This window comes from Grampus griseus, assembly GCF_964374135.1.
Source record: "Grampus griseus genome assembly, chromosome: 7".
Lineage (NCBI taxonomy): Eukaryota > Metazoa > Chordata > Mammalia > Artiodactyla > Delphinidae > Grampus > Grampus griseus.
In genome coordinates, this window is record NC_139001.1 from 86,557,535 (window position 1) to 86,570,651 (window position 13,117).

General features: G+C 36.8%; 1 protein-coding gene across 1 annotated transcript in view; it reads right to left on the minus strand.

The window, feature by feature from the left end:
- ARHGAP15 (Rho GTPase activating protein 15) overlaps window positions 1–13,117 on the minus strand; it is a 621,892-nt gene that overhangs the window by 584,871 nt on the left and 23,904 nt on the right. Inside the window, exon 2 of the mRNA XM_082658330.1 lies at window positions 7,789–7,967. Coding sequence (XP_082514456.1) covers window positions 7,789–7,953 — 165 coding nt within the window. The 5' untranslated portion in view covers window positions 7,954–7,967. The remainder of the gene's footprint in view (window positions 1–7,788; window positions 7,968–13,117) is intronic.

Below are 13,117 nucleotides of genomic sequence, written 5' to 3' on the forward strand. Positions count from 1 at the left end.
ATTTGTGTGTGTATATATATATATATATACTGTATTTTTATATATGTATAATAGATACGTGTGTTTATTTACACACACACACACACAGAAAGAATCCACTAGATGCAAGAAAGGATCTTGTTTCTGTAGAGGTTTGCAATGTTATTGTGCCATCACGCATGCAAAGATGCTATTTTGCCATTTCATAAGGCACTTACAGCCTAGGGGATAATCAAGTCAGTGTTTCTTCTTGTTTCTCAACCTGCTTCAGTTCTCTGCTTCACTTGGCAAGTTCCTGGAGTGTCATTTATAAGAAACATTCTGCAGCAGTAAAACAATGACTTAGCTTAACTAAGTGCTAGCAATCAAAGGACAATGTTCAACATACTGTGTTTTAGATTAATCAAGGTTATAGTGATGATCTATTAAAGGAAATGTTTGAAAACTGAGGCAAGTATTAAGGTGGGAAAATGTACAAGGTATAGAAAAACGTAAATCAAATGGCAAATATTATTTACCAGCTTGCATTTTACCTTTCTGTGCATGTACATCAACATATAACACTGCCCAATTTTAATTTGGGGGTTTTGATACTTAATAGTATAAAAAGACTGTTCCCAGCTTCTGATACAATTGTACCTTAAATGACACATATTACCTTAGGAATTTGCCATAAAACCCTCACAATAATAGTGACTATGGTTCTAAGTGACTAACTTATTTTAAGGGTGAAGAGTATTATATGAATTAAATAAGAGATGCTGCAAATAACTTAGAGGAAAAGCATAGCTGCTGCCACACAGAGTATTAGGTAACCTCTTTTTAATTAGAATGTACACTTTTAGATTACTGATTATGAACATCAGGGGACCCAAGATTTTGATTCATCAGTAATTCTCCTTTATGTCTACACTAAGACGTAAAAATGAGACCTCTGGCTCAACTCGGTATTTCAGAGCCTTTACATGCTGGTGCAGAATCTATTTTACCTGTAATCTCTAGTACTGCTCTGCCCCCTTGTGCTGCTACAGTGAACTCAACAGAGGAACAGTTCGCCTTAATCTTTGTACACTACTACAGAAAAACCCCACTGTCACTTCTCACTTTTCTGGCAAGTTCAAGGTCAGTGTCTAGCTATTTTCAGCTCATCTCTTCTTGATCCATGCAGAGAAATGACAAGGTAACATGATTCGGGGTCAGCTGTATTACAGGAACTGTTACATAAACGGAGAAAGTGAAAATCAATCCTAGCTGACAGTGACTTCGGGATAATCAACGCTCACTGGATGCCTCTGTCAGCTCGCCTGCATCAAATACCGTGTGACTTCTGTCAGATCTTTTTAATAAAACTATGTTCTCACTTTCAGCAACCTGAATACATATTTCTCTTGAGCTGAATTTTTTAGACTATGTTGGCCTTCCAGATTTGTAAACTATGCCAATAATGCCTTGAAAAAATTCATGCATGATACCCGTTATCCTACAGTTATTGACCTGATATGGAAGGTACTGCTGCAAAAACGCCCTTTTTTGACTGATCCATGAGAGCCTTCCTACAGACTGCTGCATCTTCTGCATTGAACTCAACACATTCCCCAAATCATCCTCAGCCCTAACTCCTCTCCCTTCCTCCTTGTTTAACAGAACACCTTAATCAATCATTTCTTGTTGGGAGATGAGTTTTTTTCCTCCTTTTTAGATGTTCATGGTTGCTTTCCTTTTTAATCTCTGTATTTTCTGCCAGGACATTTTCCCCTAATACAGAAAAGGAAACACAGTATTTAACAAGACGTTACACTTTAGTGGCATTCCCACTGACAGCACCTGATATGTCAGTTTAGGGAAGGAGCTATTTTTATCCCACCCACCTTGTGCTCCCTTGAAACTGTGAGGAAGGCAGTACTCCTTTGAAGTACAATTTACCATAATATTAGTTGTCAGTAAATTCAAAGACGGAACTCCTAAAGCTATAAAATGGATTAGAAGCAATTTTAAAAAGAATTAACAAACTAGAGTAAGAGTATACTGTCAACAAACAAATGCTCCATCATAGGACTGTAATTTGGAATTTTAATTACCCCTCTGCTTCTGTAACAAAACAATGTCTGAACTGGCAGCGATTTGAATCTCTCACAGGTCATTGAGCATTCTAGTTAATTACTCTATGAATAGCCTGTTTTTCTCCCCTCTGGAAACACGTTTCTAATGGCAGTCAAGGTCTGACAAATGTGTCATCTACATAATTAGCTAGGAAGCAACACAAAACATTAAACATGCTTTGTGCCGACAACTATCAAAACATTTCATTTGTTGTCAATTATTCATTACTTTGTAGGTTCTGAAGGGGTTGTTATTATGGAAATAAGTCCAGATGCTAACAAGGTTAGAGTTTTGGATTCAAATTAGTAATCAGAGGACTAAAGTAAAAAAAAAATGTACCTCATGTACATTCAGCGCCATGTTCAATCAGTAGGAGATTATAAACAAATTTAGCTATGCTCAAGTTAAAATGGAAACGATGCAACCACAAACGTGAACTCAAGAGCCCCAGCTCATTCTTTGAAGTACAGACTCTACACTGTCAATGAAAACTTCCTGAACATTTGGCAAGTCCAATTTGTGCTTGGTAAACAGAGTTAAAGATTTTCACAGCATGAGATGACATGGGACTGCAAGGACAAGGAAAGAAATCTCTAGTGTTCTTTTATTCTTCTTTCCTCCCTCCCACCCCAGGGCATTTTATTTAAAAGTCAAAAATCTAGCTAAATAAACATTTTCTTCTGCTTTACAGCAGACTGGTTACCTTAGCTAACCCTTGAATTTCATGATTTTTTTTCTTTTTTTTTTCTATTTCTGAAATCTTGTTTCTTTTATTATTGTTTTAATATCATATATAAAACCAAGTATTGTCTTGAAAGCAGTACTCCTAATGTATATAGAGGATATAAAAAGATTTCTCAACAAAATTGACCTCTCAGTGGCAGAGAAAATTGCAGTGGAAGACACATTATTTAGTAGTCATATCTGAGGTTTGGATCTATGGAGAGTCTGACTCCACTGTCCTCCAGCTTTTCCTTATAAACCAAAATGGCTTACAAATGTCATCCACAATAGTCCAATAAAGATTAGGAACAAAACACTGTCCTTACACTGATGAGATAAGAAAGATTTAACTGTAGAATGCAGTGTATAAGAACAGTTCATAAGGCTTGTTCTTGAATCAGAAAAATAGAATTCAAATTATATGTGTGTGTCTAGAATTTAATTGAGGTGATGAGTTTATTTTCTACATAATGTTTGATCAGATGCCTGTACTACAGAGCTAGATAAAAAGAAAAGAAAGAAAACAAATTCTATCAGGAAAAATCAAGAAGACCCGTTATCTACAGAGTGTGCAAACTATGTCAGGAAATAATTCCACCCTGAGCTCTGAGAATGCCCAGTTAATAAAAAGAGATCAGCCACTCGCTAAGAGAAAAATAATTGTCTGTATCTATATTTTTCAAAGCAAAAAGGCAGCCACATCTTACACTAAATAGGACACATTAAGGCTTTAATAATCTTTATGCAGAAGGAAACTAATCCATTTTCAGATCATACAATCCACAGCAATAAAAGGAAATCATCAAACTAAAAACAATTTTAGAGATGGCTGCAGACTCTCATTTAATTAACATTCAACAGATCATATATTTATGAGGAAGTCAAAATATTTAGGAAGCCTATAATCCTGTAAGCCTTAATGTGGTATAAAAACAACAAATAAATGCAAAGTGTTACTGTTATACATGCCTGCCTGATCAATGGTTTTCACATATTGATCTATAAATGGAGTTGACAGTCTGTGTTGGCTGCACATTTTCCAAGCAGCGCTATTTTTGTATAAAACCAATACGGGCAATTACCTTTGTTTGAGATGCCAAGTCTTATCAATTCAATGTGATTTAGTGTCATTTTAATTAAATATCAGGATCCACTTCAGGACAATTTATACAAACAAAGCCTCAAACCTATCTATAAGCTTGATTTGAAGTAAACATGGACAAGTCCTACAGCCTCATAATATTTCTCAAAATCTCTGCTAAACAGAAGGCTTATATTTTTAGTAGCAATTTTTATGTCTGCCTTTTTAGCTAGCCACAACTTTGGCAAGTATCCTAAAATCACAGAAGTAAGAAACAAAGGAAAATTGTTTCCTCTTTTTCCTTATAATATATTAAAAAGAAAAATGAAGGAACGCTCTATGTTAAGAGAAGCACAAGGAGTCTTGTATGTTAATGTTTAGGAATGGCTTGACCTAAGTCTTTATCTGAACACTAATTAAAAGAAATATTTCCCTGTCCATGATGGCTATGAATGGAGTGAGGCACTTCTGCAGGGTTTACAAGATGGAAATGGTGAATATTCATACATGTTGCTGCTTAAGACACCAGTATTAAATGCCGGAACTACTCCTGCCTGCAAATCCTATGTCTGCAGTTTCCTGACTTGGGCTATTTAAACTCTTCATTAATACCTATTTTCAAACTGTCTAGTAGGCTGGGCATCCCTCTTATAAATAACATCAAAGCCACATTAAACCTTTTGCATTAGCTATTTGCTGGATTGCACATTAGCCTTTTTAGCCCTTAAAGAGGCACACTTTACTTGCCCCCATTTACGTTCACTAAGCCTTCTGCTTCTGTGTTTAGCACATTCAGGTAAATCAGCAGTCCACCTTTAAGAGGTCTCACTCCAATGCTCCGGGTGAGACAACAAATCACTGAGACCAAAGAGCGCTCCCTCCCCACCAAATGAAGGTCTCCAGATGGCTCTCACAGATACGCAATTTTCTTACTAACCATGTCATTAGATGTCCAAATTTCCCACCTCTCCAACATTTCTTAGAAAGCAAAGTGGCCTCTGAATTTTGAAAAGGCATTGATCTTATGAACCACATAAAAATGATTGTTTGGTGTTTAAAGAAAATGATGCATGCCACCAATAAAATACTAATGGAGTATTGATACCTGTTTTACTGGAATGCTTCCCTGCAGCACTTAGGCAATCAAAACTTTTAATTCAACAAGGAAATTCACCTGTGTTTGCACAGCTTAGGGTAGAATAAATGTTTATATTGGCATTTCAAAATACTCCTCGATTTAAGATACCAAGAATACAGGCTCTTATGACATGTATAGGAGAATTTTATATTGTGTTCTGAGTTCACAGTCATATTAACGTATTTTTAATTAAGCAAAATTTTAAGAGGACTTTATGAATTAATGACAAAATTATACAATTGATTTGACCCTAGAATATTTGTATCATGTTTTTGGAATAAGTGAAATCATGGAAATGTGTAATACCAGATTTTTGTGTTATTATATACTCTGATAAGTCCATATTAGATTTGTAGAATTGATATGCAAGTGACAAGTAGTATATATATGCTATATATATTAAATAGGATGCATAATACATATATAGTCTCTAAGTACTCAATTTTTTTCTGTACAGATTAAATGTATCTCTGTTACAGCAAGCCATACCACATGTGAACTTATGCACACATTTTTAGTGTGCATTTCCTCCCACTTCTCCTAAGTTCAAAATCTCCCCCTTTGACCTTACCCCAACCTCCAACTTCTGAAAAATCAAGTTCTTAGTTTAGCTTGAGCAGATATCTTTAACAGGCTTGTTTGAATAAATATGCCAAAATACTTTACATTCTGTCAGTATCTAGTCAGAAAATTGTGCATGGAAAAAAAGAGATGAAAAGAACTGAGACAGAAAGAAAATTAGTGCCATGGCAAGCTTTCAATACAGTATCTCTGAGCCAAGTTTTCTCGGTGAAATGACATATCCTCACTAAAATACCCCTTTTATATAATTATGCACCGAGCACACATAACCAAAAGTAAGTTTTATTTTTGTTCCTTATCGAGGAATACATATTGCCGAGGCTAAGAATGCGGAAACAAAAGCTGGGATAATTATAGCTAATTTAACTTTGGAAAACTCTGATTCTCCAGCAGTCCAGCATATAACCGCCCAAACTAAAGTTATGTAACAAGGTAATATCAACAATGAGAAACTGCATGATAAAATCCTGCCCAAAAGTGAAAAATGCTAATTTTGTCTCATTTAGCAGCTGGATACAGAAATGCTCATTAGTTTTAAGAGGGTTAATCCTTTTAACTTTTGCATATTGATATGCCAATTATGCCTAATTGTACAAGAGGCATCAGTCAAGGTAATAGTGCATAAACACATGAAAGTTATTAAGTACATCCCAACATGTAATAAAGTAGGTGTTAATTGGTAGCTGAGTTCTGCGGGCTATTGAGGTGGATAATTCATTGAGAGATGGATCACTTGTAATTTCTCTCCATAATTCCTTTTGCAGTCTCATGCTGTGATGTTTTCATGCTTGTCAAAAACAACTGCGGCATAGTGCCTTTTGTTAAACACAGCCAATAAAATATGTTAGGCATCATTAAATATACTTAACTTTTAAACTTTTCCAAAGGTACAGTTCTTACTGATAATACATTATAGAGATTCCAATAATTTACTCTAACCATTGTCTCAAGTTCATGGTTGAGGAACGTTTTAGCAGGTTTCAACGCCAAGTCAGGCTGGCCGTGTTGTGCCTCCCAGCAGATAATACTTTTACATGCGAAAATAAAGAAAAAAAAATGCATCTCTCAGTACCTTAACTAGGGATATGTTTCTCACTTTCAAAATATAATCACTGGCTTCCTCATGCTAAATTTGTCTATAATACCTGAAGAAAGGATGATTAAAACCATACATTTCTCAGGCTCCTGAGATCGTTGTGGGGTAATTTTGCACTTGAAATTCGAGTGAAAAACAGCGAATAAATATAATCGGTAACATGCTACTCAGCAAGTTGATCTCATTTAATAACTCAGTTAGGGAGCTGAATATTTCATAGGCCCCTATGATATTAACAGAACACTCAATTAATAGCTCACATGTTACTGCAGGGTGACTGGGACTCACAGCCTGTCCCCAGCTAACCTATTTCTTGCTCTTGCTCTCACTGTGAGAAACAAAATAGATCCGGGGTCCAAAAGAGTGGCTAACATTGCATAAATAATTTTGTAACATCCTATGGCCTCAGCTGCAAGTTACCACCATTATGGAAGAAAATTAACCAGAGGAGACTCATTGCAATCAGTGTGTTTAGTGGCTCAGGATGCGTGCAGGGGCAGGGACACAACTGGCAATAGAGTTCATCTGTAACTATTTTATTTCAAATCTTCCTAATGACACATTATGGAGACAAAATGGCTTCCTCTCCAAACCTTAAATCTCCACACCATTTCAACTGTTCAAGCTCATTCCAAATCAGATTGTAATTTCCAATATCATATATTGTTGGGAGATTTTAAGGAAGAGATTTTCACTTTTTTAAAAGATTTTTTTCTCAGTTTATTCTTAGCTCATTTTAGCCTCTGGCTTTTCAAAGTGATGTACTGTATTTGGAAGTACAAACACCACATGCTAGCATAACCTCATTATTTTTATGACACTGAAGCATGATAGTGGAGGCCCTTAAAATGAGTCAAAGGTGCTCTTCAGTCTAGCTCCAAATCCACTTTATCACTCTGGATTAAGCCCAGCTCTTCTCTTGCAACTGGGGATATAATTACGACTATAAGTAGGCAAGATAAAATGCATTACAAAAACAGTTTTCTCATGCACATTAGGAAAACAAATAAAACAAGGCTAATTAGCTTTTTTTTCCCCCCTTCTTTTACAAAATTCTATATATCAGGGAACTTGTGGTATTTGACTTACAGGTTCAGTGACCTTCCCAACATCGGTGAGGATCATGGATTTACTTTGGCTCAGCCTGCTGTGGTGGCTATTGGCATTTTTGATTCTCATTTGCACAGCTCCAGTGCCTTGGCGGGTGGGATTCAGTGTTTCCACAGAGGTATCAGAATTTGTAGACTTCTGCATATTACAATGTTATCCTGATGAAATATAAAAGCATTATATTATTCTAAGTATATGCTTTTCCATGAAAAACTCCTGGTGGAGTGCATATCCTTATATATCATTAAAGTACAAAAATGAAATAGTCTCCGCCTCTTTGGTGAAGAAGAAGGTAATTACTTTGTAGTGCTTTTATCAATTGGACCTCTGTATTCCGACGGTACTGTATACGTGCCAGAGGATTTCAGTTCATAGATAGCACACTCAAATTCTGTGTAGTTTCTTAATTCGATTAAGGAACTCCTAATGGCAATATGATATGGTCTCCCTTATATAGAAATGATATTGCCAACTAAGCATCTTCCGGGTATATGCTCTTTTCATTCACAATGTCTTTGATCTATCACCCACCCCATCCCAACCCACCTCCAGACATTACCACCAGCAGCCTTTTTTGGTGAACAAAAAACCCCTGTGAATAAGGTCAAATTTAAGTGTGTAAAATTGGAGGAAAGCAAGCTGGTCCCATTGACTATCAAATATGTTGGCTTGGCCTCATTAGCATGGTGCAGAGTCCCAGTCACCACCCCCACTTGCAATATCCACAGGGAAAAATTAAAATTCCTTTGTCCACTGCCATCTGCCAACTGAACTAGATTTAGTAGCTTAGTTGGATATAATATTTATGAAGACTATGAAGAAACAGAAAATCAGCACATCGACACTATTTATTTATTTATATTTATTTTAATGGAAGGAGTCTGATTCAGGTAGGAAAATCCAGTGTGGGCAAATTTTAAAGGAGCGGCTGTGAGAAAACAATAATTCAGAAAAAGAAAACAAAGGAAATAAATTGGGTGGGTGGACCAGGAGGGCTTTTAGTTGCTTCCCAAATCCATAATCCTTTTCAGTTGCTCCTCCCCACGAGTTCCTCAAATGAATATATCTACTCTTTTTAAATAGGATATTTGCAATGCAAATATAGCTTCAAAGCTTCTAGAAACAGACCCTCTTCTAGCCTGAGTGTCCTCTCTATGTCTCACCCATATAGACATTTCATAGCTAGCCTAGGCACGTGGGTAGAACATTAGAAAAAAATGTCACCAGTCAGTTATAGAAGCCAATATAATCCAAAAGAAGGATTATATTTTAAGGAGCCAACTGTTTTGGTACCTCTACCTGACTGGACAGACAACGGGGCTAGAATCACGGTAATGTTCAAGTTGAGTGGACACTAAAAGGATTAGAAAAGAATAAAAGCATTTTAACGGGAGGAAAAGTGTTTCCTCATAATTGAAACCAGTTAGGCAATTGAGTGCTATTGAGTGAGAAAAGAAGTTAATATTTATTGAGTATTTACTATGTGCCAGGCAATGAGCTGGTTTAATCCTTACAAAGTTTCTATGATATTGACATTAAACTCATATTTTTATAGTGGAGAAAAATGAGGATCAGAGTGACTAACAATTTTCTTACGGACAGTGGGCAGCAAGAAGTGAAGGAGTATTTATTTTATCCGCCCCCCCCCACTGCCGACCCAGATGTCCATCAACAGATAAATAGATAGACAAATTCTAGTTTATCTACACAATGAAATATTGCTCAACAATAAAAATGAATGGATTGCTAACGCATGCAACCACATGGATGAATTGTAAATTCATTGTGCAGAGTAAAAGAAATCAAGCCCCCCACCAAAAAAGTACTCATTGAGTACTTACGATTTCACTTACATAATATTTTTGAAAATGCAAACTAACATAAAATGAGAGAAAACAGATTAGTGATTGCCTAGGGACAGTGTGGACTCTGGATACAAGGAAGCTTTTGGGGGTGATGGATATGTTTGTTATCTTGATTGTGGTGATGGTTTAATAGCAGTATACATATATTAAAAATGATCAAATTGTACACTTTAAACACTTGCACTTTATTGTACTTCAGTTATATCTAACAAAGCTTTTTACAGGACAGTTTTATTAAGAATTCCTTAACCAATTTATTTTGCTACTTATTTTATTTTAATTTATTTTGAATATATTCATTTTCATAATCATACATGAGTGATATATTTTAAAAAACTTATCTAATTGAGAATAAGAGCTCTTTTGACAACATTTGAAATAAAAATTTGAATAAAAGAAGAAATATTATCCCCACTATTCCACAGCAATATGATGACAGCTACATTAATAAGAAGGACTTTAAAATGTATCAAATCTGACCACTAATATATGCATAAGGGATCTTACCTCTATATCTAACTAGAATAAGATAGGGTTTTTTATATATAAATGTGTTTTGAAAAGTAAATGCAATCGGGCTTCCCTGATGGCCCAGTGGTTGAGAGTCCACCTGCCGATGCAGGGGACACGGGTTCGTGCCCCGGTCTGGGAAGATCCCACATGCCGCGGAGCGGCTGGGTCCGTGAGCCATGGCCGCTGAGCCTGCGCGTCTGGAGCCTGTGCTCCACAACGGAAGAGGCCACAACAGTGAGAGGCCCGCGTACCGCAAAAAAAAAAAAAAGTAAATGCAATCACATGCAGATGATATAAATAGTTATTTCTCCACGTACCCCAGTACAGGATAAACATTTTTGGTTTTATTCTGTGTATTATTTATTATTGAGGCCTTCAATTTTTCTTAGCCAAGAGACATTATTTCAAACTAAAGCAAATCTCTGGATTTTTTATATTTATAAAGGTGCTACTAATAAAAGCATGAGTTTTTTTCAGAGTATATTTCAGTGGATGAAGTAAGGATGAATGAAAGAATGAGAATCTAGGTACCGTGATTGTAATGGAGGTCTTGGATTCATTATAATCAGACTGGTTGCATAAAAAGAGCCTATGATGACTTCTAGTGCAGCACTGTTTCTAATGGCCACCTTTGTGACCTTGAACAAGTCCGTGGACCTCTGTTTCATCACTGGAAAAAATTGATAGTGAGGGGGCATGGGCAACTAAAAGGATTGCTATGATCTGTAGGCTCCTTTTCACTTCTGATACTGTTGTGTAAAAGTCTGGGAGCTCAAGAGGTATTACTGCAGATTTACAGAGCTCAGTAGTTTTAGGTAGTTTTAGCAACAATGTAAATGCTTTGGTATGATCTGATGCCCAAGGATTTGAGTGAGGGTTGAGGGGATCTATGATTAAACATATAAATCTTTTCTAAAAAATTTGGGTTCTCCTTGGAGTACATTGAAGGCTTGATCTTCCAAATTATTCATTAGATTCAAAACTCTAAGGTGGTGTGTTTGTAATACTGGTAAGAGAAATACTCGGGCTAACGCCACTCTCTTCTGACCAAGAGCATAAAGCCACTGTATTTACATAGCCCCACCAGGTGCCGTTTATACGGCATGTTGTTTCTCAAACTCTGAACAAATTTCAGCGTCAAATCAACGTTTGCATTCTTGTATTGATTTGACAATTAACCCATAATTTGCCTGGTGATGGGTTACTGTCAAAAGGCTGGATTAATTTTAAAAGCCTCTTATCTGGCTTTCCCATCTGTTTTCTCGAGGACAGTCTACAGAAAAGAATTTCAAAATCTTCCTCCTTCAGATCTTTCTTTTAAGCTGATCTCTCCCCCTACCAATGTTAATGTTATTTCTCTTTTCTCACTCCTCTAGCCATCACTTCTTTTCCCAACTGACCTCATCTTCACTTTTTATTGATACTCTATTTATTGCACTCAATTTTTTCTCTTTATTCAGCTTTTTTTGTATTTTGTTCTATCAATGGCATTCACTTGATACTATTCATAGTTATTCTCATGTTTGCAAATATTTGGTGGTTTCTGATTTTGCAGAGCACCACGTTGCTCTGAAAAGAATACAGAAAATGACACAAACCTCTTTCTACCCACAGAAAATAAATTATCTGTTTAACGTTTACTGAGACTTTCCTGAGTGGCAAGGCACTACATTAGACGCTGGCGATAACTCTTTCTTGTGTTTTTGGTTTTTGTTTGTTTGTTTCAACCAACTGTTTTACAGTAGTTTGGTGAGTGTGATAAAGAAACAAATCAATAATTAAAAGAGAATAGAGTGGTGCCAGGTGGGGAGAGAAGCAATGACATCAGACCACAGTAGAACTGGGAGGTGTGGAGAGAGAAAGTCCACAAAAGATCAGCTGACGCTGGAGCTAAGTCAGGGCAGGTTGGGCATTTCGGGCAAAGGGCTCAGGAGTGCAGAGGTATGCAAATAACTGTGATATTATAGAGTAGATACTGAAATATGTCATGAAGAAAAACTATAGTACCAAGGAAATTCAAGGAAAAGGTAAGCATTGGGTTTCATGAAGAAAATGGCATTTAGCCTCAGTGTGGGTGAGTTTGATCATCTTTCTATCCTCTTATCGGGCTGAAGGGTTAACAGAGAGCCTAATCCCTTCTAAGCCCACCAGTGCTGTAAGAGGCTGGTATTCTAGACACTCTGAGGGAGAGAATTTGGGAAGAGGGCTTTTCTTGGCATAATACACAAATGTCTTGTATGGATGAGTTGAGTGCAAAACAGAAGGAAGCAGGACCCCCTCACCCCAAGCAGGAACTGAGGAAGGAGGGAGGACAGAGGAGGAAGGAAATCTAATGGCCAGAAATGACAGCTGTGTTGGTGGCTGTGAAACTTCTAACTGCCGTACTTGTGGGTTCAGAGATGATTTATTCTTATTCATCCTGTTAGAAACCTCTCATAGCTGGTGGATAAGGCTGTTTTAGGCCAATTTTGCAAGTTGCATTTGGACCCCACTTACAGTTCATTCTCTTTACACTCCAACTTTCCCATTTTCTCCTCACCTGCATCCTAATACTCATGTTTTCCTCTACAGTGCACACTATGATCCTTTTCACGTTTTGGCTGCCAAAGCCCCCCACTGCAGCACCTACTTAGGCCCCATCTCATCTACAGGGTCAACATATCTGAAATTCCATCATCCATTCTTCCTTACTTACATCTTTTTACTTACATCCATCTGCTCAGTGAATCACTTAGAGGTATATATGGGAGAGGAATGATTAAACTAATTAACACACTGTCATAAATGATTAGTCAGACTTCCCATGAACTCTCAGGGAATTATTTACCTGAATCACATACTGGAAACTCCTCCGGCTATGTAGGAAAATATCTTACAGTAGAAAACCTTTGATTACTCTACTTTGTGTGTGATCTTAAGTAAAAGTAGAG